At 56.4% G+C, this 24,674-nt stretch overlaps 2 protein-coding genes across 6 annotated transcripts in view; one reads left to right on the top strand and one right to left on the bottom strand.

Moving 5' to 3' along the window:
- NECAB3 (N-terminal EF-hand calcium binding protein 3) overlaps positions 1 to 9,490 on the top strand; it is a 32,002-nt gene extending 22,512 nt beyond the window's left edge. Inside the window, exons 6-13 of the mRNA XM_039728136.1 lie at positions 2,246 to 2,382; positions 2,829 to 2,950; positions 3,480 to 3,559; positions 3,988 to 4,041; positions 4,721 to 4,833; positions 6,323 to 6,400; positions 6,652 to 6,743; positions 7,482 to 9,490. Of these exons, the coding sequence (XP_039584070.1) occupies positions 2,246 to 2,382; positions 2,829 to 2,950; positions 3,480 to 3,559; positions 3,988 to 4,041; positions 4,721 to 4,833; positions 6,323 to 6,400; positions 6,652 to 6,743; positions 7,482 to 7,510 (705 nt within the window). The 3' untranslated portion in view covers positions 7,511 to 9,490. The remainder of the gene's footprint in view (positions 1 to 2,245; positions 2,383 to 2,828; positions 2,951 to 3,479; positions 3,560 to 3,987; positions 4,042 to 4,720; positions 4,834 to 6,322; positions 6,401 to 6,651; positions 6,744 to 7,481) is intronic.
- A 118-nt stretch (positions 9,491 to 9,608) lies between these two features.
- The window catches only part of CBFA2T2 (CBFA2/RUNX1 partner transcriptional co-repressor 2), a 59,146-nt gene continuing 44,080 nt past the window's right edge, over positions 9,609 to 24,674 (bottom strand). For 2 of the 5 annotated variants that reach the window (XM_039728137.1, XM_039728141.1), the window contains exons 3-11: positions 22,894 to 23,135; positions 21,244 to 21,333; positions 20,333 to 20,514; positions 19,455 to 19,708; positions 18,704 to 18,789; positions 17,561 to 17,756; positions 15,433 to 15,504; positions 14,933 to 15,123; positions 9,609 to 12,080 (exon numbers count right to left, since the gene is read on the bottom strand). In XM_039728137.1, coding sequence (XP_039584071.1) covers positions 11,793 to 12,080; positions 14,933 to 15,123; positions 15,433 to 15,504; positions 17,561 to 17,756; positions 18,704 to 18,789; positions 19,455 to 19,708; positions 20,333 to 20,514; positions 21,244 to 21,333; positions 22,894 to 23,135 — 1,601 coding nt within the window. In that variant the 3' untranslated portion in view covers positions 9,609 to 11,792. The remainder of the gene's footprint in view (positions 12,081 to 14,932; positions 15,124 to 15,432; positions 15,505 to 17,560; positions 17,757 to 18,703; positions 18,790 to 19,454; positions 19,709 to 20,332; positions 20,515 to 21,243; positions 21,334 to 22,893; positions 23,136 to 24,674) is intronic. The other 3 variants (XM_039728139.1, XM_039728138.1, XM_039728140.1) reach the window with 3 other exon arrangements.

The following is a 24,674-nucleotide window of genomic DNA, read 5'->3' as shown; positions in this document are numbered from 1 at the left end:
CTGCAGCAGCAGCCGCTGCAGGTGCCTGGACAGCTGGTCCCCGGCCACCCCCAGGCAGCGGGTGCCCTTCCTCAGGGTCTGGCCCCCCAGCACGGAGGTGACGTGGGACACCGCCGCCCCGGCCTCCACGGCCAGCCCGGAGACCCTGCCGTGGGCGCAGAGCGACAGGAAGCCGGTGTTGGCCAGGTGCAGGGCGGGCACGCCGAGGCTCTCGAACAGCACCTCGGCCGCCTTCGCCCTGTCGGCGGCGGGGCAGGACGGGGACTCGGCCAGGAGCACCGGGTGCTCCTCTGGGGACACTTTGAGGCAGCAGCAGAAGAGGTGGCTCCACAGGGCTCTCATGCCCTCCCAGTCCTCAACGAGGCCGTACTTGAGCGGGCAGCACCGCAGGGCTGCGGCCGAGCACCGCGGGCTCTCCGTGCCAGGGCAGGGCTGCCACGGCGTGCCCAGGCTGCAGGGCGGCACCAGCACCGTCCTCAGCACGCACTGGGGCTGCCGCTGGCCCGCAAAGCCGCCCCGCGTGAAGCGGCTGCCGCTGTCTATGACCACGGCGGGCTTCAGCATGGCTGGCGCTCCGCAGGGACGCCGGGCACGGAGGAAGAGCCTGCGGTGGAACAAGAGGGGTCTGGTGAGGGCAAACCAGGCTCAGGTGCCTGCTCTGCACTGGAGGACAGCAGTGTCTGCTCTGGAAGTGTCTGGGTCTGTCCCTCCTGGCTGCTCGCTCCCTGTCTCGCTGAGCATCCCTCCTTCTCTCCAGAGATTTTCTAACAGTGCAAGGACAGAGTTCAGGTGGTTTTAAGGAAGCAAGTGAACACTGGACATGAAAGTTGAGTGGTTGGACCAAATCCTGGGCTGTATCTGAAGGAGAGGGGCCAGGAGGTCAAAGGAGGTGACTCTTCTCAGCTACTCTGCTCTTGTGAGACCCCATTTGGAATATTGTGCACAGCTCTGGTGTCTCCAGCGTAAGAAGAACATGGAACTGTTGGAGCAATTCCAGAGGAGGCCACAGAGGTGCTGAGGGCACTGGAGCACCTCCCCTCTGGAGGCAGGCTGAGAGAGCTGGGGCTCTTGAGGCTGGAGAAGAGAAGGTTGTGAGGAGACCTCCCAGCACCTTCCCAGAGTGTGAAGGGCTACAGAGAAGTGACAGAGGACTCTTTGTCAGGAACTGCAGTGACAGGAAAAGGGGAATGGGATTCAACTGAAAGAGGGGAAATTTATGCTGGGTATTAAATGCATGAGGTTCTCTACTGTGAGGGTGGGCAGGCCCTGGCACAGCCGTGGCTGCCCCTGGATCTCTGGCAGTACCCAAGGTCAGGCTGGATGGGGCTTGGAGCAGCCTGGGACAGTGGAAGGTGGAAGGGGGGGATTGGAACTGGATGATCTCTGAGGTCTGTTCCAATCCCTTAACATCCTATAATTCTATAAATGCTGCTGCCAGCAGAGCCCATCGCACACGGAGAGGAGCTGAGAGGATCTGTGATCCCAGCTGGCAGAGAAGGGCAGGAGTTTGGGGTGCCTCTGTGTGTGTCCAGGCCCTTCCCTGGCTCTCTGTGCCTCCCAGACCTGCTCCTGTGGCATGGTGTGCCTCTTGACCCATTCTTTGGGCACTGTCCAGGCCAGTGACCCCTTTGTTCTCCCCAAAGCTTCTCACATGCCCCTCTGGTTGAACTTTTACACCCCCAGTGTAAGGACCCGTCAGAAATTCATCAGGGAATGTCTCAGGGGAGCAGCCAGGCTGGCACTGTTTCCCTGGGCAGAGAGGGCACAAAGCCAGCTCCTGCCTGGGCTGCCAGTGGTGGGGGGTCCCTGCAGGAGCTGCCAGCACCCAGGGGGCCACCACAGGCTCCCAGCCCTGTCCCCAGCCCTGCAGTGAGCAGGAGGCACAGGGGATGCTGTGCCAGCCCTGGGGCCCTCCCTGGGCTGGGGGCTGTCCCTGAGAGTGACCTTGACCTTGTGGCTTGTGTCCATCTGCCCTCCTGCACAGCTCCTGGAGCTGGCAGCGCTGGGCCAGGGCTGGCAGTGCCCATGGAACCGTGGTTGTATTCCCTGTTGTGATCTCACAGCAACGCACCCCGAGGGTTCTTCTGCCCCACAGCCACACTTCTGCCCCCAAGGTTGTGGTGATAATTAAAATTTGATTGAAACCATCCCCGTTTGGTTTATTTAAGGGACAGCCCCTCCCCGGTGTGGCTCTGCTGCCCCTGCACAGAGGCAGATCTGACAGGTGCTGTCCCCTCTCCCCCAGAGGTACGAGACAGCCTCGAAGATGGAGCAGTTCCTGACGCGGTTCCTGCTGCGGGAAACCATGCACCAGCTGCAGTCCCTGCAGGTGTCCCTCGAGTGCGCCGTGGACACCGTGGAGGAGCAGGCGGGACGGGAGAGGTACCGGGATGGGAGGGGAGAGGTACCGGGATGGGACGGGAGAGGTACCGGGATGGGACGGGAGAGGTACCGGGATGGGACGGGAGAGGTACCGGGATGGGACGGGAGAGGTACCGGGATGGGACGGGAGAGGTACCGGGATGGGACGGGAGAGGTACCGGGATGGGACGGGAGAGGTACCGGGATGGGACGGGAGAGGTACCGGGATGGGACGGGAGAGGTACCGGGATGGGACGGGAGAGGTACCGGGTGGGATGTGCCCAGCCCCTGTCCCCAGCCCCTCCTCACTGGGAGGGACGGCCAGGAGCCCCTTCCCAGCCCAGTGCTGAGCTCACACCTCTAGGAATGACTTCAACCCATCTTTTGTTTTGGTGTCTCTTTTTTTTTGTGTGGTTTTTTTTTTTTTTTTTTTTTTTTTTTGTTTGTTTGTTTGTTTTAAATTCCAGAAAGGAGGTCAAGAAATCGGAGACTTCAGTTGGCCTGAGGTCAGGGAGGCGGTGTGGGCGCAGGGGACAGAAGAACGTCTGCCTGTCCCCAACAGACCCCTACTCTGGGATGCTGACAACAGGTACCTGCTGTTCCTCGGGTTCTTGGTGTCCTGCTGGAGCCTGGAGGGGGTGTGGGACCAGCACAGATTCACAGTAAGGTGGGAACAGATCTCCAGGATTGGGTTCAGCCATTCCCCCAGCACTGCCAAGGCCACCACTGACCTGTGTCCCCAAGTGCCACATCTCCAGCAGCACTGGGCACTGGGGGCTCCTCCAGGATGGAGCCTGGAGCATCTTGCCCAGATGCCAGCTGCAGCTTCTGGGGGATGTTGTATCTCTTGGGCAACAGAAAAAAAATCAAGTTTTTTGGATTAAATCCGAGGTTTAGAGCAGTGTGTGAGCAGGAGGCACAGGGGATGCTGTGCCAGCCCTGGGGCCCTCCCTGGGCTGGGGGCTGTCCCTGAGAGTGACCTTGACCTTGTGGCTTGTGTCCATCTGCCCTCCTGCACAGCTCCTGGAGCTTTTGTGGGTTTTGGGTCTTGGGCAAGCTTTGGCTGTGACAAAACTGAGCTTTTTTTGGGTGACACCTCTGTGCCCTTTGCCCTGTAGGTGTTTGTGTCGAGGACAACAGCCAGTGGATGGCTCAGATCAACAGGCTCCAGCAGCTCATCGAGAAGCTGGAGTGCAAGGTGTGTGCCCAGGGGGTGCTGGGGCTGCCCCACACCTGGGCACGGCCACGTCAGTGCTGGGACCCCCCTCCCGTGCCAGCAGCCCCCTCTCCAGCCCTGGCATTGTCACAGAGCCATGCCGGCCCCAGCCCTGCATCCCCTTCCCCCAGCTCTGCTGACCCTGGCCTGGCTTCCCCTGGTGCTGAGGGGTCCATCAGGCCCCACTGACCCCACAGGGCTGCAGGGCACAGCCCTGCCCTCCCCCAGTGCCACAGGCAGTGTCCCTGGGGTGGCACCCAGCTGTCCCCGGGGTCGGTGCCACTCCTGCTGCAGAGCTCTCCTGGTGACTGGTTTATCCCAGTAATTCTGGTTTATCCCAGTAACTCTGGCTTTACCCAGTAACTCTGGTTTTACCCAGTAACTCTGGCTTTTCCCTGGTGCTAACGCAGAGCCCCCGCCTGGAGCCACTGAAGGAGGAAGCCATGTGCAAGGGACAGGATGCAGTAAGTCCCTGTCCCTGTCCATGTCTGTGTCCCCATCCCTGTCCCTGTCCCTATCCCTGTCCCTGTCCCAGTCTGTGTCCCTGTCCATGTCTATATCCCTGTCCCTGTCCCTGCCCCTGTCCCCATCCTTGTCCCTGTCCCTGTCCATGTCCCTGTCCCTATCCCTGTCCCTGTCCCTGTCCCAGTCCCTGTCTGTATCCCCATCCCTGTCCCTGCCCCTGTCCCTCTCCCTGTCCCCATCCCTGTCCCTCTCCCTGTCCCCATCCCTGTCCCTGTCCCTGTCCCCGTGGTTTGCAGTGACCCCTCTCACACGCTGCCCAGCCTGGGAGCTCTGCTGTGACCCGCTGATGGAGCAGGGTGGGATGCAGGGCTGGGATGCAGGGCTGGGATGCAGGGTGGGATGCAGGGCTGGGACCATCCACGGGACAAACGCAGGTGCCTCGTGTCCCTGCCAGCCCCGGGCAGTGCCCGCAGCTGGGTGCCCCCACCCCGGGGTGCTGGGGGTGCCCGCAGAGCCGGGCGGGGGGGTCCCCCAGCCCTTTCAGTGGGGGACCAGCAGCAGGACCCCCGGGATGGAGCCTGTCCTGCTGCTCCCTGCACGCAGCTGCCCAGCGGGGACAGCCCGGGGACGGGCCGGGCAGCAGGGGACAGCCCCTGACACCGCGCTGTCCCTCGGCAGCACATCCTGGTGGCCAAGCGGCAGATCTCGGTGGCCACGAGCGGCATCGAGGAGTTCCGGCAGGCGTTCCGCTCCTACACCGAGGGCACGGCCGGGCACAGCAGCTGCCTGCAGTGAGTGCGGTTTGCTCGGGGCTGGATCCCCCAGAAATGCGGGTTTAGCACCCTCGGGGACACAGGGCTTTGGGTGATGTTTGTGTGCTGGCCTGGCAGGCAGTGTGCCCCAGTGCCATCCCGGCTGCTGCAGGTGTTCCCAGTAAGAACCAGTGCCTGGCGGGCAGCGGGAGGGTTGTGCCAGGAGGAGTGGCTGTGCCCTGTTCCTGTGAGTGCGTGCACAGCTCCTCCAGCGCTGAAGGACTCAAAAGCAGAGGGAAGGCCAAGGGCAGGGCTCTCCGATGGATGGAGAGCCTGTGGGAAGCTGCCACGAGCACCCTGGGTGAGGCCAAGGCTGCCCCAGAGCCCTGCAGGGCCATGGCAGTGCCAGCCTGGCCCTGATGGCACAGCTGCTGCCTCCCCTCTCCCACGGGACACCCCAGGCTCCTCCAGCAGGGAATGTTCCTGCTGTTCCCGTTTCGAGTGTCCTTTCTCAGCTCTTCACTTTCAACAGCGCAAATTCACATTTTCAGTCCAAACAAAAGGAAGATGCTCGCTGTGACACGTGTGGTGGAGAGAATGAGAGGCTTTTTTTTTGGAACTGATGGGGTTTTTGTCATCAGGGCTATTTGTGGAAGCAGGGTGCTGTGTGGGCTGGCTCTCCACGTGAGCCAAAGGCTGGAGCCGAGCCTTTTTTGTCATCAGGGCTATTTGTGGAAGCTGGGTGCTGTGTGGGCTGGCTCTCCACGTGATGAGCCAAAGGCTGGAGCCGAGCCCGGGGCACTCCGTGGGGCTGGGTCCCTGCAGGGAACACAGAGCCCCGTGTGGGAGCAGGGCACACAGCCCCAGAGCTGCTGGGTGACACTCTGTGCTGTCCCCCGGGGCTTGGCCTCCTCCAGCAGCTGCAGCAAAGGCTTGGCCTCAGCTGGAATTGCTGCTGCTGCACCCAGCACAGCTGCCTCCCCTGGCCCCGCACCCCAGCACTGCAGTCACCCCTGGCTGCCTCCCCAGCTCCACCCCAGCCTCTCCTGGGCCCCAGGGAATGTGGGATTTATCACTCTGGGGGCAGAGAGCTGGGGGTTTGTGCTGTGAGCTCAGCTCCTGCCCCCGTGCCTCAGTTTCCCCCCGTGTGAAGGGTGACACCCACCTACTCCAAGGGGCTGGCAGAGCTGTGTCAGTGCTGGGGAGGAGAAAAAAATAATAAAACACAGGACGTGCTGGCTCCTGGGCAGCAGCAAAGACCAGTGAGAGAGCTGTAAAGCTCCTCTGCCCCCTGCACACGGGAGCTGTGGAGCAGGATTTGGGTTTGGAACCCTCTGGAGCTGTGAATGCACCCAAACTGTGCCTTGGGAGCTGATGGGAGGCAGATGTGCACAGCAGTGCCCTGCTGCCCCGGGCTGCTGGGGCACACGTGGCCATGCCGTGCCAGGCTGGTGTAGGGCTGTGCCAGGGCCGTGCCAGGGCCGTGCCAGCCTGCCCAGCCCTGCTGAGGGTCACTCTGTCCCCACAGTGTCTCTGCCTGCAAGCTGACGGACGAGGCCTGCTTCATCCTCTACGAGTTCTGGCAGGACGTGACCTCGTGGAGGAGGTGGGACAGTGCCCAGGGGTGGGGCTGGGGGGCTCAAAGGGGGTGCCCACTGCTCCCTTCCCTTGCCCAGCCTGTCCCCCTGCTCTGCCCTGGGGCCACCTGCACTCCCGGGGGTGAGCACCCCGATAAAGGGTTTGGGGAGCAGGGCAGGAGCAGGGGCTGGTGCTGGGGGTGCAGAAGCTGCCCTGTCCCTGTGTGTGGGCACAGGGCCCTGGCACCACACCCCCCTGACCCTGCACCCTGTCTGACAGCCACTTGCAGTCCAGCTGCAGCAAGACTTTCCAGCAGTCCATCCTCAGCTTGCTGGAGTCCCCGGAGCTGCTGACCACCATGCTCTTCCCAGGTGAGGCTGCCTCAGCCCTGCCCTGCCCGTGCTGCAGAGGGCAGGAGAACAGGAGCAGGCACTGTGGCTCCCTTCAGGGCAGAAAATCGGTTTGGGGTGACCTAAATGAGCTCAAACCTCAGGGTGAGACCCATTGTCCCCAGCAGGTTTGGCTGTGTGGGCTGGGGTCTGTCCCCTGCCCACGGTGGGGACAGCCAGGAGCAGGGACACTGCCTGGGTAGCAGATAAGCTGAGTCCTGCCCCAAGTACAGCTGGTGCCTCGTTTTGTGTCTCCCCCAAGCCCTGAACCTGCTCTGCAAAGCCCTGGTGCTGCCAGCTCAGTGCAGGGGTTCCAGCCCAGTGCTGGGGCAGGGCAGGCAGCACAGGGAACAGCCACACTCCCAGGGTACCCATGGAAGTGGGACCAGCTGGGGGGACTGGCAACCAAATTCAGCCCCAGTTTGCTTTCAGAGATCATTTCAGGGTCTTGTAAAATATTAGTTCATAAAACATGGATAATTTGGACTGAATCCTGCACTGCTGGTGCTGCTCCCGACTGGCCAGTGCCACTGACCACGTTCCCAGTGCTCTCCTGCAGAAGTTGCACAGTTCCAGGGGCTCACCCTCTCCAGGCTCCCTCCCGGGGTGGGTGCTTTGGAGCCAGGGACCCGCAGGGTGAGGTCCCCCATCTCTGCCACCCCAAATCCCCATTCCCAGTCCCACACTGTCCTCAGGTCCCTGCTTTCCCTCTCTTCCCAGCTTCCTGGTGGATCATGAACAACAACTGACCCGGGGCAGCTCTCCAGGACACCATCAGCATGCGGGAGGACGTGGAACCTGGGCACAGCCCTTGTCACCTTTGTCACCTCCCTGTCCCTCCATTCCCTCCTGTGGCCAGCGGGGGCTGCCTGCCCCCGGCCCTGCCAGTGTTTTCGCTCCTTTGCTCTTTTCATGTTAATTTATTTATTTCTCCTGCTCCTAAGCCAGTGTCCGAGCTGCCTGTGGGGGCTGTGGGTGGGGTGGCAGCCTGGCCCCGGGGGGACACGGGGCTGGTGCTGCCCTCAGTCCCTCCTGCACTCAGCTCCTCTTCCTCCTGGCTCTGAGGCTGCCCAGGGATGGGCAGGGGGACACGGCCCTGGCCAGCTGTGACATCCTGCCCAAGGAGCCAGGTGGCCTCATATGGATTGTCAAGAGTGTTTTATAGGGAAAAAAACATTTCATGAAGTACTTCTGGCATGGTGTACCTGGCCATGCCCTGCCACGCTGGCAGCATGTGGCTTTGAGGCTGGCTTTGTGCCCCAGCAGCTGTGCCCACGGCTGGACCTGTCCCCAGCACATGCCACTGCCAGGCAAGGCCGAGGGGCTCCAGGCTCTGCTGCTTCCTCAGCTGCCAGAACCCAGCCTGGGCAGTGGGGAGGGGGCTGGGCTGGGGGCACTACGTGAGGGGGGAAGGCTGGGGCAGACCCCACCTGCTCCAGGCTGGCACTGGGGTTTCCTTGGTGCTGCTGCAGCAGCAGATCCTCTGCTGAGCCGGGAAAACAAGCATTGTCACAGCCAGAGTGCAGGGAGTGGGAGGGCACAGGGCCAGGAGGGACACCAGCCACGCTCCTGGCCTGGAGAACACCATCCCTGTGCCCCTGCCTGTCCTCACAGCAGTGTGGCACCAGGGGTGCCTGCACCCCAATCCTCACTCACCCAGGACCTGCTACCCCCCAAGCTCTTCTCCCACTCCCCGTGGGTGCTGCTCCAGCAGAACCATTGCTTTGAGTGTTTCTGCCCCAGTCCCTGATGCAGGCAGGACAAGCTGTGCCTGAAGCTGCCTCCTGGGGACCCCCACACGCTGTGCTGGGTGGGTCTGACACGGTGGCACCCCTGGCCCCAGGGGGTGACAGCACAGCAGGTCTCTGGTTTTTAGGGTGCTTGTTTTGCTCCTGCAGGAGCTGCCTGGCTTTGGGGTGCCAGGGCTGACCTGGCTGATGCCAGGAGCCACCTGCATAGATCAGGGAAGCTCCTGCTTGGAGGGACAGCAGCTGCTGCTGCCAGCCCAGCTGGGCACTGCCAGACCCCACCAGCCCAGGGCAGGCTCAGCACCCAAAGCACAAATGCCCCTCCCAGGGATGGGGGCAGGGCCTGTCCCTGTCCCCACGGGGACACATCCCCAAGCACCCCACTGTCTCCCTGGTTATCAGTCCCTGCTGCTGCCCCTGGCCAAAGCCAGGATCTGCTGGGACCGTGGGGCAGCAGGGGCAGCTGCAGGGCCACACTGCTGCCCCTGGGAGTGACAAACAGGGGATGCAGGGATATGCTGGAGCCACAGCAGCACCATCAGCAAGGGACAGACTGTGCCAGGGCACAGCCAGGGGGGTCAGAGAGGGGCAGCCACAGGGGCAGAGCTGCAGCAGGCACTGGTTTGGGATTCCTGAGCTGCCTCCCCAGCCCTGGGTGGGGTTCACCCCTCAGTTTTGGGTTTTTTCACCACTGGATTAATGTTTGCAGCAGCCTGGAGACCGAAATCCTCAGATTAAGCCAAGGTGTGGGCAGGGGGCATCCCTGGGGGGCACAGGGCTGGCAGTGGCAGCCAGCTGAGACAGAGCCCTGCAGGCTGCTCTGTGCTCACCTAAAAAAAGATCATTTAAAAAAAGCTCAGAAAACAACACACTGAGCTATAAACTCAAAGAAATCACTGAGGATAGGGCTGAACTGCAGCTCTGCCTGCACTTGCTCCCAGGCTTTGCCCACAACATCACCACCACAGGGAGGCAATTTTTGTCCCTAAAAGTCCCCTGGCCAAGGCCAAGGTGTGGCAGCATTCCCCAAAATCCCCAAGAGCTGCCTGAGCACTGCTGAAAACCTCTGCCCCTTCCCAGAGAGAAGGGAGCTGGAGGATGAATATAGTCTTTTTATTGACTACTTTTGAGTAGAACAAACTAAATACATCTGTAACAGTTTGGGTTCCTTTATACAGGACATTAAATAAGTTATGCACAGGAATGAAGTAACAAATTTCTATTACAGAATTAAATGTCAAAAAAAAAATAGAAACCTTAACCCAATGTCTTCCCACACCCAAGTTCACATTTATCATTCCATCTTTTAAAAAAATCAACAAAAAAGAAAAGAAGCAATCATTCTAATCATGACTGTTAGTATTTCATTCATTTACACTGGGGTTAATTTTAATACACAGCCATCAACGTTGCATGAGAATTATGGAAGACAATCTATTTACAAGCAGCTCCTTCCAGCCCTGCCCTGCTCCCCCAGCCCAGCCTGGCACTGCCACCACACCCCCACAGCACAAGGCTGGGGCTGCACGTGAGGAGGGGACACCACAACCACGTGGGAATGACCTGAGGCTGTTCCACAAGTGTCCCTTAGGGCAGGAAGTCCCTTCCTGACAGCCCCAGGATGGGCTGCTGCAGGTCAGGGTGGCTCCAGTGCCACCCCACTGGGAGCTGCCTCAATGCCAGTGTGCTCCAGCATCAGCTCCTGGGGGCACAGGACAGACATCCCCAGGGCCACTGGAGCTGTGGGATTCACCTTAACACCAGGAGACCTCGTGGCTTTTTAATAAAACCCTGCAGACCAGCTCCATCCCACAAGAGCAGCTTCCCAAGGGGCCAGGCTGGAGCAGCAGGTTCCCTGCTCACCCCCATGACAACTCATTACAGCTCCATTGTCGCCCTCCAACTGAAAAAGTGATCAAAAATAAATTGGGAATCACTTGCCTCACCGGGCTCCAGCCCAGCAGTGGCACACACACAGTCCCAAACACAGCTGTGCTGAAGAGAAGGATTTCTAGAGCCCTTGTGGGAGCTGGGAGCAGCTCCTGGAGGGCACGTCCCCTCCCTGCCATGGGCTGTGCCACTGCCACCCTGTGTGACACTGCTGGCCAGCCCTGCTGCAGGGCTGTGCTGTCACAGCCTGCACTGCCCTGGCTCCCCCCAGTCCCTTTTCCCACCCCACAGCAGGGACTCTGTGATGGACAGAGCTCCCCAGGCTGGCCCCCTTCCCCAGGGACCTCGTGATCCTCTGGTTTGGGGATCCTCTGATCCTGGGGTTTCAGGACAGTCTCTGAAGGTGGATGCACATCCCTGGGCATCTCTGGATGCAGCACTGCAGGAATCCCCTGGAGCAGGGGATAAAAATCCACACAGGACACCCAGTCCTGCATTTCTTTTACCGGTGTGAGTGGAGAGCACAGGCTGTAAACAACCTCTCGCACCAGTGAGGCTCCCTGGGCTCAAAAACAACAGCAGGAACTCACAAACCAGCAGCTTCCAGGCAGTGAAAAAACAAACCAAGGGCCCCCAGGTGGAAAGGGCACCTGCACCCAGCCCAGATCTGCTGTGCACGTGTTCCCCCAGCAGAGGCCCCACCCAGGAAACACCCAACTGTCTGTCTCACCACAGACCAGGATGAAACCCAGGCCATCCAGCAGCACCTCCCTGCCACTGCCTCTTGTTTTGGAGCAGCCACATCCCCTCCTCCCTCTCTGCAACCCTCAGCTGCCAGCCTGGAGGCAGGAGAAGTGGGCTCAGCTTTTGCCACTGCACAGAGGATGAGATGCTCCCGCTGGGAAATTGGCTCTGGTCTGTTCACAGCAACAGCCAGCCCACACAGCCACCTGAGGCACAGCTGCCTGGGAGCAGGGAAAAAACACGGATTTTATGAAGGAAAGGTGGCAGGAGGAGGCAGTGGTGGCTCTGACACCTTGGGAAGCGAGCCTGAGCATGCCACAAGGACAGGGCTCCCTGCTTGGGCACCACACTCTCAGCATCTCCTGTGTGTGCCAGCCCTCTCCCCCAAGTCCAGGTCCCCCAAGCGTGTGCCCAGTGCCCCCCAGGTCCTGACACTGCTCTGGTGTCCCCCTGAGAGGAGCAGGGAGATGCTGCAGGCGAGGCTCACCCCAGTCCACGAGCCACAAAGGAAAAGGCAGGATGAGAGGGCAAAGCCGGAGGGTCTGCGCTCCGATGTGTCAAATATGTCAAGTGATAACAGTTGCTGCAGGGGGTTTTCAGCTTCAAAACCCCAGGAACTCATCCAGTGGAGTGGAGGCAGGCCTCCCTCCTAGAGCCCGTTGGTGTCTATGGCTGTCACGGACGCTGGCGTGGAGGAGCGCGAGGTGGTGGCCGAGGTCTTCTCCAGGGCCGGGCTGGGGATGCCATCGAGGCTCTTGGCTGCTGCTGCCACCCGGCCCGAGGGCAGGGCCAGGGGCTTGCTCTGGCCGTGCAGGCCCTGCCCACAGATGCGGTGGTGCCTCTCCCAGTCCTTGTGCTGGCAGAAGGAGCCGCAGTAGCGCGCGATGTTGCAGCCGCTGCACGTCTCGCTGGCCTTGCGGCCGCAGTTCCAGCAGCTCTGCAAGACAAAGACACTGTGCTTGAAAGGGGCTCACGGAATCACAGAACCACGAGCATGGAAGAGACCTCCAAGATCACAGAGTCCAACCTATGTGCTAACACCTCAGTAGACTACAGCACCAAGTGCCATGTCCGGCCTTTTTGTAAACACATCCAGCGATGCTGATTCCACCACCTCCCTGGGAAGAGCACTCCAGTGCTTTATTATTTTTTTTGTGGAAATTTTTTTCCCAATATCCAACCTATACCCCCCCTGACATGGCTTGAGACTGTGTCCTTTTGTTCTGTCAGTTACTGCCTGGTGGAAGAGACCAACCCCCACCTATCTACAACCTCCCTTCAAGAAGTTGTAGAGAGCAATAAGGTCACCTCTAAGCCTCCTCTTCTCCAGGCTAAACAACCCCAGTTCCTTCAAATGCTCCTCATAGGGCTTGTGTTCCAAGTCCCTCACCAGCCTTCTTCCCCTCCTCTGGACGCACTCAAGCATCTCAACATCCCTAAACTGAGGGGCCAGAACTGGACACAGTTTAGTTTCCCTGGGAGCTGCAGGATGGTGCTGACTCAGCTCTGGAGGGGACTGTTCATCCCCTCTGGCCCAGATTTGAGAATATGGAAATGAGCAATCCATTAATTCCTGCTATTTCCCAGCTCTTTGCCAACGGTTCTAACCCCCACTGCTGTTTGCCCACAGCCGCTGTCACACTGCTCCAGGCACATCCTCTCCCCTAGACCCACCCGAATGCAGAGAGGAAACAGCAGGCATGGACTGAAAACCAGGCTGCAGATGCTGCTATTGGGCCTTTTTATTTCCTGTTTTAAGCAGCTCTATTTTGGTCTCGCTCCCAGCCAAGCGCTCTCCGCGGGGATCACGGCGCTGCACCGGCACCATTTGCTCCGCACCCTGCCTCGCTGCACAAGGGGCTGGAGCAGGCCAATTTGGAAAAGCAATTGCTCATTTGAAAGCCTCCCAGCCAGGTGGAAACACTGCCAGAGCCCGAGCTTCAACGTGGAAGCGCAGCAAAGCCCCTCTGGCCGCCGGGAGAGGTGTCAGCTGGTGGCTCCGCGTGCCACCGCTTCCCTCGCAGCGCAGGGCAAGGGGCCAGCCCCGAGCGAGGGCTGCAGCTGCTCTGGGGAGGGGAGGGACGGGGGAGCAGCTTCCCTGCAGCTGGGCCAGGGCGTAGCAAACACGCACTGGGGAGGGAAGCTCAGCTGTGGGAACGCAGCTTCTGTCAGAGCTGGCCTTTGTGGGGACATGGCTGCTGTGACCACCAGCAAAGAGCTGTGGGAGGGGGGTGCTGGGAGGTGCTGGGCTCCACCAGGCAGCCCTGCCCTGGGGAAGGGCTGGGAGATTCCCACTGCCAGGCTCAGCACCAGAGCCACCAGCTCACCATGATGATTTATGGGCTGGCAGTGAAGCACCTGACCGGTTCACTTTGGAGTGAGCTGCTCCAGAGCCCCTGTGTCCCCCAAGTCCTCCATCTTCCAGAAGAAGCAGGACTTGGGACCAAAAAGCCTCTACCAAAGGCTGTAGTAGTTAATGGAAAACTGGGTCACTCCTTTGCAGCTGTTTACTCTTCAAGTGTTTTTCAACTGTGTTGCAAAGGTTACAAGACGTGCCAGAACACAGGACAGCTTTTAGACAAGGGCTCTAGGGCTTGCACAGGGGTGCTCAGCAGCTCCCGAGGTCCCAGCCTGCTCCTCAGCACAGCTGGAGGAGGAGGACACTCCTCTGCTATTCCCCTATGGAGCAATCACTACTTGCTTCATTCCTTCCATGGCTTCCTGAGCAGTTCCACCCACTCCCATCATGCGACTGGTGCGTTCAACCCCCAGCAATTTCACTGGGAATTGCAGCATGGACATCATTCTCTGGAATGACACCTAGAAATTCCAAGGTTCTGGCCACACTTCCCGAGCCCCAGCTGAGCTGAAACCCACCAGGAGAGGGGATGGACGTGCTGCCCCCACATCCCAGACATGAACAGCACAGTCCCATCAGATTTCTGCTCCGCAGATACAAACCCTCTGCTCTTGTACATGTAGAGAAATTAAAATGGGGAGCAAAGCCCACATGGATGGGATGTGGTAGTGCAAGAATCAGCCATCTGATTCCCCTTGCTCAAAATCTCAAAAGCTCTACCAAGTGAACTTCCTGTTAAGGAACAGGGAGGGTGATTGAGGAGTAGAAAGAGATTCTCTGAGGCACCCATTCAGCACATGGCAGTGGCTATGACAAACCAAGATCCATCCCTTCTTATCCAACATGCAAGTGTGGTACAGACCACCAGGAATGTCCAAGAGCCTTTCCTGCAGCCCAGCTTCTGCCCTGCCCTATTTTCAAGCCCACAAAACAGAAATTTCTTTCCTGCAAAGATCAAGTACACCACCATAATTTCTGAGCTAAACTGCTGCATGCTCAAGCACCCTTTTCTCTTTGCTTCTACACCTCTTTCAATCCCACAAAATCCCTGGTCATTACACTGAGTCCAGCTCAGGGAACCCAGTGGTTGCACACACACGTGTCCACAGACATTGTTCAGGCTGAATCCCTGCCAGCAAACCCTAAAAAGGATTTTGGATGATACTGGTGCAGTGTTTTAGTTATTGATTGGAGAAAGACTTCTAAAAGGAAAAGGTGTTGAAGACTGGATGGAGTTTGGAGCCCCCTGGTCTAGTGGCAGTGTCCCTGCTCATGGCAGGGGCTTGGAATGAGATGATCTTTGAGGTCTCTTCCAACCCAACCCATTGTGTGATCTACGATTCTGTGAAAAGAGGTGGGAGCCTGCAGGTTTGACCTGGAGACTCTGCAGCCTTGGCAAGCCCTTGCCAGGCTGTCCCCTGGCAGCTCACCTCGGTGGACTCCTCCTGCTCGTTGATGACCAGGAAGGCGTCCTCGGTGGCCTGGCGCTTGGCGTCGGCGATGGTCTGCTCCATGCGCGCCCGCTCCGACGCGATCATCTCAAACGCCTTCTGCTCCGCCTCGGCCACCGCCTTCTGCACCTCCGACATGGCCTGCCGCTTCACCTCGTTCACAGCTTCTTCTGGAAGGAAAGAGCAGCCTTACCCACCACCCTGCGAGTGAGGGGAGCCTCCCACAGAAACACAGCCCCAGCACCAGCATCCACCGAGCGGCGAGGCCGGGCTCAGCACCACGGGATCCCCGTGGCATCACAGAGGAGCAGAGCCCTGTGGGAAAGGCAGGGTGGGGATGATGGCAGCCAGATGTGCACATCCCGGGGCGCTGCTGCAGCTGGGCTCCTGCTGTTTCTGCACAGCACACCCGCAGCATGTGTGCCTTGTGTTCAGCCCTGATGCGGCAGGACGCGGCCGCGGTCACCGCCAGCACTCACCGGCTTTTTTCCAAATCTCCTCCGTGACGTAGCCCGTCCCCGACCTGCTGCTGAACTCCCGCAGGGAATCTGCTGGAGGAAGGGACACAGGCAAAGGTTGGCAAAGCCTCATCCCACCCAGCTGCTGCTCACGTGCCCAGGGGTAGCTGAGGACATCACGGGGCAGGGAAGAATTGACCGTCTAAAACTCCAAGCAGAGCATTCCTACAGTTAAAGCCGCTCCTCAAACACCCAGATGATAAATTGCAACACTTAATTAGCACCTTGCATAATTTATGACACTGTATAACCTATCTCCTGGTACTCTAAAACAACAGGCAATGCTTACAAATGTATGTTATCCAGCTTCTGCACTGTCCAGAGGCTGTGAGCATCAATCTGTGCACCAGCAGTTTACATTAAGCACAGCACTTCCCAATCCCAGGGCAATTCAAAGGCTTGAACTGATGGACAAACTGTCCTCCAAGACACCTGGAGATGCTGCTTGATGCTTAACTGAACCTTCTCACAAGAGCAATAGAGCTTGAAAATTATCCCTAGGTCCCACAAGGGGAGAAAGCAACAGTTTTCCAAATTTACATAAAAATTTTAATTATATAATCTTTAACAACATGGGGCTGGAAGTGTATTAGTCATGATATGCTTAAATATAGAAGGGCTAAAAGCTGCCTGTGCCCCCCAGACTGCCACATACACCCACTGCTCCTCAGCCTTGGTGGCAACTGGAGCCAGGGCCATTTGGATTCCTTGCAGGAGGATTCACTCTATATTTTGTATACAAACAAGTAAAATATACATCAAATTGACATTTACTCTTGCTAAAAGAAATCCATCTTTATTACTGAATAATCAGAGGTTCTTTTCCCCAGAACTTGAATTGCAGTGTGTTAGTTTGGATGGAAATCAGAATTGCATTGAAATAAATCAGCATTTTAGATTTATTTTTTCTATAGGGTCAAACCCCTGCATACTGGATGGGGAAATCAGTCAGCTTTGATAAAGTTGACTCATGATACAAAAATAGAATTAGTAACACAGGTAGCTATTACACTTACAAAAGCCTTTGGTATTTTTAGAATAAATAGACCTTGACATTTAAAATCCTTCAGGCAAGAGGGACTGGAAGGGGGAGAGTGGTGGAGACCAACACCTCTTCCCTGCCTTTTCACCCCCAGCTTTGGACCAACTTTGGCCAGCAGTGACAAGGAAAGCATGAGCAAAAGTGCCTTTAGACACTGACAAAAACTGCTTCCTGTGACACCTCTCTTCAAATACTTAAGCAATGTGTGGATGTGACAGCCTGTTGTTTTTTGTTTGTGTGTTTTGGGATTTATGTTTTTTTTTAGAAGGCAAAAGACCCATTTATTTGATCCTCTCCTTTTTATACCTTAGTTCGCTACAGGTGCACCTGATTGGTCCTTTAATCAATACATTTCACATGATTGCCTAATTAACAAGACACCCATTTATAAACAACCTTATGAGAATAACAGCAAAACAACTTGTTTAAAAACACCACCTGCAGATTGTTTTAATATTTGACTATCATTATTTCTCTCCAGCTCCCTAAAGCTTCCCAGACCAAATAACGAGAAAACTAATCCAGCTTTCTCTCTCTCTCACCAGGCTGTTATTGTATTTGCTGGGAAGTGCCCCAGAAAAGGCAGGAATGATGCATCTGACTCCATGTTCTCAGAAGGCTAATTTATTACTTTATTATACCATATTATATTAAAGAATACTATACTAAACTATACTAAAGAATACAAAAAGGATACTTATAGAAGGCTAAAAATATAATAATGAAAACTGGTGGCTCTCTCCAGAGTCCTGACACAGCTTGGCCCTGATTGGCCAAAGAGTGAAAACAACTCCCAGCAGAATCCAATGGAACAATCACCTGTGGGTGAACAATCCCCAAACACATTCCACATGAGCACAGCACAGGAGAAGCAAATGAGATAGGAATTGTTTCCTTTTCTCTGAGGCTTCTCAGCTTCAGGAGAAAAACCCTGGGCGAAGGGATTTTTCCAGAGAATGTGAATGCCACAGGCTGTCACATCCACAGCAGTGCTTAACCAAACCATCCCAGGAGTGGCAGGGGGTCCCTCCCTCCCTGCCCGCTCACCGCTGCCCGCGGAGTCGGCGCTGGCGGGGCTGTGCTGGCGGCTCAGCAGCTCGGTGCCCGCCTTGCGCAGCTCGGCCGTCTCGGAGCAGCGCCGCTTCCAGTAGTTGAGCTCCTCCCTGTCGGCCTCCTGGCAGCGGCGCAGCACCGCCATGGAGCGCCGCGTCTTCTCCACCATCTCCATGATGCAGTTCAGGGCCTGCGGGGGAAAGGGTCGCAGTCATCGTGGGTTTCACCCTGGGGGGACCATGCCAGGCAGGTGAGACCAGAACGGGGTGGTTTCCTGGGTTTGGGATGGTGCTGTGCTCAAGGATACGGCACTAGGCAGGGTCACCACAAAAGGCTGTACTCCTAAAAGTGAGCGCCCCGCCACTCCCCACAGGATTAGGGTCTCCCAAATTTGCCCTGAACCAGGACAGTTGCAATCCTGGTGTCAGTGCTCCAGAGTCACAGTCCAACTCCAAATATTCAGCTACAGGGCCTTTGCTCCACCCCAACACCATCCACTTCAAAAAAACCATTAGCTTTAAACCGTGAGGTCTCTCTGCATTTATGATCAAAGCTGAATTTTAATCCCATCTCTTTGATGGTAACAGCTGTGAAGTGCCTGGAGGAGCTGCCTTGCTCAGAAGGAAAAAGCTCAGCATAAAATCTGCCAGAAGTACCAGGCCTTGCTGTTGGTGCCTTTTTTGGTCCATAAAAGGCTGGCACCTCAGGGAAAAAAAAGTCCTAAAATAGAGTAATGATAGGTTTACACTCATTTTGTAAGTCCATATCCTGACTGCACTCAGTGCATCTTCACAGTTGTGTGGGCTCCAGAGCCCCAGTGGGATAAAGCTGAGTTTGGTTGCTCAGCCAGCCATGGCAGCCCCTGGCCATGTTCTGCAGCAGAAGCTCCCCAGCTCCAGACACTTAAACCACACCAATTTTAGTTTCCACTGACCACGGGCAGAGGAAACCTGCCAGGAAAGTGCTACAGCTCCTCTGAGCCCTCCCCACCATCCACCTGCTTGTGGTGGCTTGTTCCTCCACCAGCCACCAGGAGAGGCTGGATATGGTATCAACAAGGAAATCACCAAGTGGAGCAGGTGGAACACTGGGTTGCTGCTTCCCACAGAGCTTCCCACAGCCCCTGCAGCTCCTTACGTGATCGAGATGCTTCCACTCATCCGCCCACTCCCTCTCTGTCAGGCGGTGATCCACCAGCTCGTCCTGGTAGCCTCCATTCAACCCTGCAACAAAACACAGCCACAGAGGGATGAGATGGACCACTGGAGAGAGAAGTAGCCCCAAAGCAAGAATAAAGAGCTCTATTTCCAGCTCCACATAGCTGGGATTTTAAAACATCTCCAGGTGGCAGCTCTGCAGGGGTAATTCCGTGCTGGTGCTTTTTTATCCCTGTCTGCTCCACTTTCTGGGAAGTGCTACAATCCATTTGTTTCTCCAGCTCTGACCTGCTTGTGGAGCTGGCTCTCCTGTTATAAACCCACAGCAGCTCAGAGCCTGTGATTCAGGCTGTTGTGCTGGAAAAACATCATGCACCTCCCACACATCCCTTGGAGAAACAGGGCAGGGGGTCAATCTCTACTCTCCTGCTTAGGGAGATCTTGGAAAAGTTAATTTCTATTTCCCTGCCCTCTCTTCCTGCCTGCTGGGTTGGCTACACTCAACTCACACACCAAGTCCTTCCTCCTCACCCTCGGTGACTCCAGCCTTCATACAGAGAAATACAAACGCTCAATCCTCCTGTTTTTAACTTCCCATGGGGAGCTGTTTCCTCTGAACTCCCTGCAAAGACTCAGCTGTGAGGACACGCCCAGCATCAACCATCTTTGGGTGCAAGTGGCCAAGCAGAGATCAACACCAAAGCTCAACCAGGAACCCTCCAGGCTCTCACCAAGCCCGCCGTGCCTGTCCCGGATCTCTCTGTGCTCCAACATCTTGCTGGGGTCCCTGTAGAGGTGGGAGGTGGCAATATCTTCCAAGGTGTAGTGCTGGAGGGGAGGTGGGGTGGGGTGGAACTGCCCGCTGGGGTTCATCAGGGGGATGGTGAGGGCAGGGCTGTGCCGAGGCGCGGGGCTGATGGTGCAAACCCTCTTGGCTGGAGGCTCTGTTGGCAGCTGCTCCCTCTCAAAGCTGCTGTCTTCCCTCCTGCAAGCACACCAGTAAAGACAGCCATTCCTTAGCATCCCATACATGTACTCAGAAAGATGCAGATTTGGAATCAGCAGGGTTTGGGCAGCAAGGATTCTACCACGGGGTAAATGCAGAGAGCTCAAACAAATGCGCTCAATTTGTGAGGCAATGCACAAAGCGACCCCGTCAAAGAAAAGGGTTCAGGATGCCTGAGTGTTGTGATTCATCTCTCTGAGCATGACCAAATTAAAATTTCACAGTTTTTATAAATTTGAGACATGCTCCACATAATTGCATAACAACTTTTATCTTGGAATAAAACGTGGTGAAAATGAAGCGCATCCTTCCCAGCCCTGCCAATGCCTCCGCTCATTGCCTTGGGGGTGGGAAACTGCTCAGCTCTCTGGCTCAGGCTTTTCAGTGCTACCCAAATATGCCTCTGGGACACACCCTGCCTGAAAGAGGAACCCAACCTGAATTCATAGTGCAGTAGGAGCAGTCAGTGGAGTCTTAGAACAGCCACAATTGTTGTTGGCAGTGATAAGATCCTGAATGCCGCTTAAAGCTTTGCCAGCAGCAAAGATAAAACAAAAATCACGACTTCAACAACTGAGCAGAGTGACAAAAGCTGTGTTTCACCTGTCTGGACTGTGCCTTTTGCCATTGCCATTGACCTCGATGAGCAGCTCGGAGGAGTCAGCAGGAGACGTGGTGTTGGTGTTGAGCAGGATGTGCTCGTGCTGTGCCAGGTACTGGGAGGGCGTTTGCTTGGCAGCGCGGGCACAGTGCAGCAGCTCCCGCTGCAGCAGAGGCAGGTTGGCCTGCAAAACAAGCACAGGGCTGGATTACAGCAGGGCAGGGGTTTCCAGCTGTTCCAAAAGGTTTGGTTTTCATTACTAGCTCAGAGCAGTAACACCTGTGACCCATGACCCCCACTCAGGATCCCCCAGCTCCTGGTGTCTGCACTGTCAGATTTACCTGTATTTTCCAAGGAGCCTGATATTGGTGGACCTAAAATTCCTAACCTAAAGTGTTAGGAAGCACTGTGTGCTTCCAGCATCTAGTTACCCAGAGATGTTGTGGAATCCCCATCCCTGGAAGTGCTCAAGGCAAAGTTGGACAGGGCTTGGAGCAGCCAGGTCTAGTGGAAGGTGTCCCTGCCCATGGCAGGAGGCTGGAATGAGATGAGCTTTAAGGTCCCTTCCAACCCAAACCATCCTGTGATTCTCTGATTCAACCATCCCAGACAGACTCCCTGTGCCAGCACTTCAAACATTCTAGATCTGAACATTTGCAAATAAGATTATAGGCTCAGAAGCTGCCACATGGAGCTTGGTTTGCCTCCTTTATCTCCAGCACACAAGCAGACATATGTGGCACACAGCACAACGCCAGCCAGTCCCACATGGCCAGCACTACGCTCTGTCTGTCCTGGGCTCCAGCAGAACTGCTGTGGTGCTTGCAAGGAGAGCTCTCCCAGCAATGTCACAGTGCCAAGAGGCACAGGCAGGCACATGGAGGGGCAGCAAACCCCAGCAGCTCCCTGTCACCTTCAGGAAGGGGATCACAAACGGCCGCAGGGGGAAGTTGGTCGCCTCTTGCAGCTTGCAGTGAAATTCCTCGATTGTCACCGTTGAGTTCTGAGAAAAGAAATTAAGAAATGAAATGAAAATTTGTTCTTATTTTTAGACATGTGGGAAATGGCTCCAAATGAACAGAACTGGGAGGGAGACAGCATCTGCTGCTCCAGGACTGACAGTGTTTGCATTGGATCCTGCTGGATGCAGCCAGCCAGGCTCAGGCCAGCAGAGCAGGACTGCTGCACGAGGAGAGGGGTGGGAACTGCCTGGGCTCAGCAGCCCCCGCTCCAGAGCTCCAGAGTGGGAGGCAGAGGCTGACTCCAGGGCAGCAGGACCCAGCTGGCATCTGCTGCATGCTGGGACAGGCTGTGGAGAGTCAGACTTTGATCCCAGCTGCTCAGAACTGCGCACCTTCCTCCCCTTCAGTTCTCATCTAACCCATCCATGGAGGCTCAGCAGCCTTCTGTTCCCTCTGGTCCCCCCAGTCCAGCCCTGCCTCCCCCAGGGCACTCAGGCTGGGGAATCCCTGGGACAGCAGCATTTGATAATCTGCACATACAAAACTCACCCCTGCAGCAACAAGCACAATCAGGGGTGAGAACAACAGCCAAAGGGACCTGGAGAGCTTCTCCTTCCCTGCCCAAAAGGGTAGGCTGAGGTACTGCCCTACATCCATGGAATTAAATATGCTAAATAAATGCAGCAGCATTTCACATCCAGTGCTTAAGCCCTGGGAGTGACCCAGAGGACATGGACAGACTGAGCTTTGCCTTGGAAGCAGAAATGCTCCAGGCTGCTGCAGTCTACAGGGCCTCCTGAGCCTCAAAAGAAAGTATGCCAAAAAACAGAGATCAGTGCAGGAGCCCCACTGGGTGCCCCACAGAACCACAGCTGCCCAGGGCTCCAGGGCCTCAGTCCAAGGTCACAGAATGGTTTGGGTTGGAAACATCCTTAAAGGCATCTCATTCCACCCCTGCCATAGACAGGGACATCTTCCACTGCCCCAGGTGCTCCCAGCCCTGTCCAGCCTGGCCTTGGGCACTTCCAGGGATCCAGGGGCAGCCACAGCTGCTCTGGGCACCCTGTGCCAGGGCCTCCCCACCCTCACAGGGAAGAATTTCTTCCTAATATGCAATCCAAACCTCCTCTTTTTCAGTTTAAAGCCATTCCCTCTTGTGCTGTCACTTCATGCCTTTGTAAGGCAAGTGCAGTATCATGTCTAATGCACTGGACAGCATTTCTCCCAGTTATTCTGTATAAATGCAAACACTGGATACAATTCTACAGCAAGGCCTGCTCATTTGGGTTTGAAGGGTGTTGTCATGGCAGGGGTTAGGAATGAGATGATCTTTAAGGTCCCAAATCAAACCATTCTGTGATTCCATGATTTACAGAAAAACTTTGTCCAATTCCTTCCAGCTTTCCTTAAGTTCAGCTGCACCAATCTCGTGCCTCAGCCACCGGACCAACAGCTTTTTGAAACACAGCAAAGAAAAACTAATCATTCATTTTCCCAGGAAGCACAAACAGAAGAGTCTTGCTGAGCAAAGATGCAACCAGACAGCACTGTGTGCCAGGAGCTGGGAAAAGCCAGGCAGCCTGGGATGGAGCAGGACTTACCACGAGTGCCAGCACGAGGGTCCGGACCTTCTCCCCGATCTCCGGTGAGATGTCATTCCCAAACTGCTGCAGGGTGGTGAGGAAACGCTTCAGCTTGCTGAGCTGCCGGGCCCCACACGTGGCTGGGAGCTGCTGGTTGGTCAGTGACGAGGAGGAGGATGAGGAAGGGCCGTTGCTGAACCTCTGGGGTGGGGATGGGGCCCCGTTCAGCGTCGGGGGCGAATGGTTTATTCCGTTGGGCACTGCAAAGGGGAGACAGAAGCCATGCTGAGCAGCAGGCAGGCACATCCCTGTGCTCTGGTGCTGAAGTGGATCCATCCTGCAGCCAGGAGGCTGCTGCTGCTGCTGCTGAGGGGCAGCTCAGGTGGCTCCACCTCGCCTGAGGAGGGCTGGCAGAGCCTGCCCTGCGCCTGCCATCCCTCCCTGGGGATTTACAGGGAGTTTCACAAACACAGTTGTTTTTTCCAACCTGGTCCCATCTGCAATTTTGCCTCCTGTAAGTGGTGAGCATGTCGAAACAGACTGAAGGGCTGGAAGTTTGGGAACTCGGCAAGGGATTAGGATAAATTGTTGACATCCCCATGCTGTGGTTGTGCAATGTCGAGCCCTGTCTGATGAGCAGCTGTGCACTGGGGCCCCAGCTTGGTATAAACCCAGAATTTCAGAGTGAAAAGCACATCATTGGAAATAGTCATAGCTGATCCACGGGGTTTATCCTTAAACACCCAGCCCTGAATCCCTTATGGTTTTAAGTGCTGACAAGGGGGGCACAAGGTATAAAAATAATTTCAAGTGATGGTGTTCAGAGCAGCCCTGAAACCACCTGGCAGAGCTGCCCCTTGCCTGTGAAAGGAGCAGAAACTTGTGAGAAAAGATGCCAAAATTTCTGCTGCAGCTTCACAAGGATCATACCAAATCCTGATGAACCCAAGATGGGTTTTTCAGAGAAGACAGGAGGTACTTGAACAGTTAAACCACTCTGGGGCATGCCAGGGTTGGAGGCTGGAAAGGCTCCACACACCTGGACCTTCGTGGTGAGCACAGGAGGGAACTTAACCAGAGTCAGTTAAGATGCAAGGAAAGATAAGGCTACAGAGACCAACAAAGGTGGTTCCTGCTAACCAAGGGGTGACAGCCCTCACAGACAGATGAAGAGATGAAGGTGAAGGCCAGCACTGAGGGAATGGAGGTACAAAGGCAATGTGAGCTCATGCCTTTTGTTATGAAGCAAAGCAACCTGAAAAACTCCTGTTTTTCACACACACTCCCAAAGCAGCAAAGCCACGGGGATGTCAGTGTGTTCCCACAGGTACAGCTCCACAGAGTACACCAGAGCTGTGTGAAAGGCAAGGCCTTTCTGGTAATTACTCATAAAGGCCTTTATTTCACTACAAAAGGGTAACAAATAGGGTGAAGCTGCCAAGAGAAGCTCCTCTCAAACAGCAAAGGCTGTGCAGCTCTGTGCTCTCCAGCAGCCACAACCGAGGCACTTTCCCCCTTCTCTATTTCACTTCCTCTTATTCTTTCAGATGAAAGCCTGGGGACAGCAATGGGCTCTATTTATACCTCAGGAGAAAGAGGGGCTGTGAGACACCCCAGGGGCTGTGGGAGACCCTCGGGAGAGGCTGCCAAGGAGGGAGCAGAGGATGCAGGGGGACGGGGGATGCCGTTAGACACGGCCCCGTAACCGCGCTCTGCGTTTCTGGGCTCAGCCCTCCTGACCCTCTGCCAACGGCACCACCACAGGGCAGCTGGCACTTATCTGATCCTGCACATCACCA

This window comes from Passer montanus, unplaced genomic scaffold (genome assembly GCF_014805655.1).
Source record: "Passer montanus isolate IOZ18808 unplaced genomic scaffold, ASM1480565v1 scaffold64, whole genome shotgun sequence".
In the NCBI taxonomy this organism is placed as follows: Eukaryota; Metazoa; Chordata; class Aves; order Passeriformes; family Passeridae; genus Passer; species Passer montanus.
The sequence above is the reverse complement of the archived record's forward strand: the minus strand, read 5'-3'. Positions and strand labels throughout refer to the sequence as shown.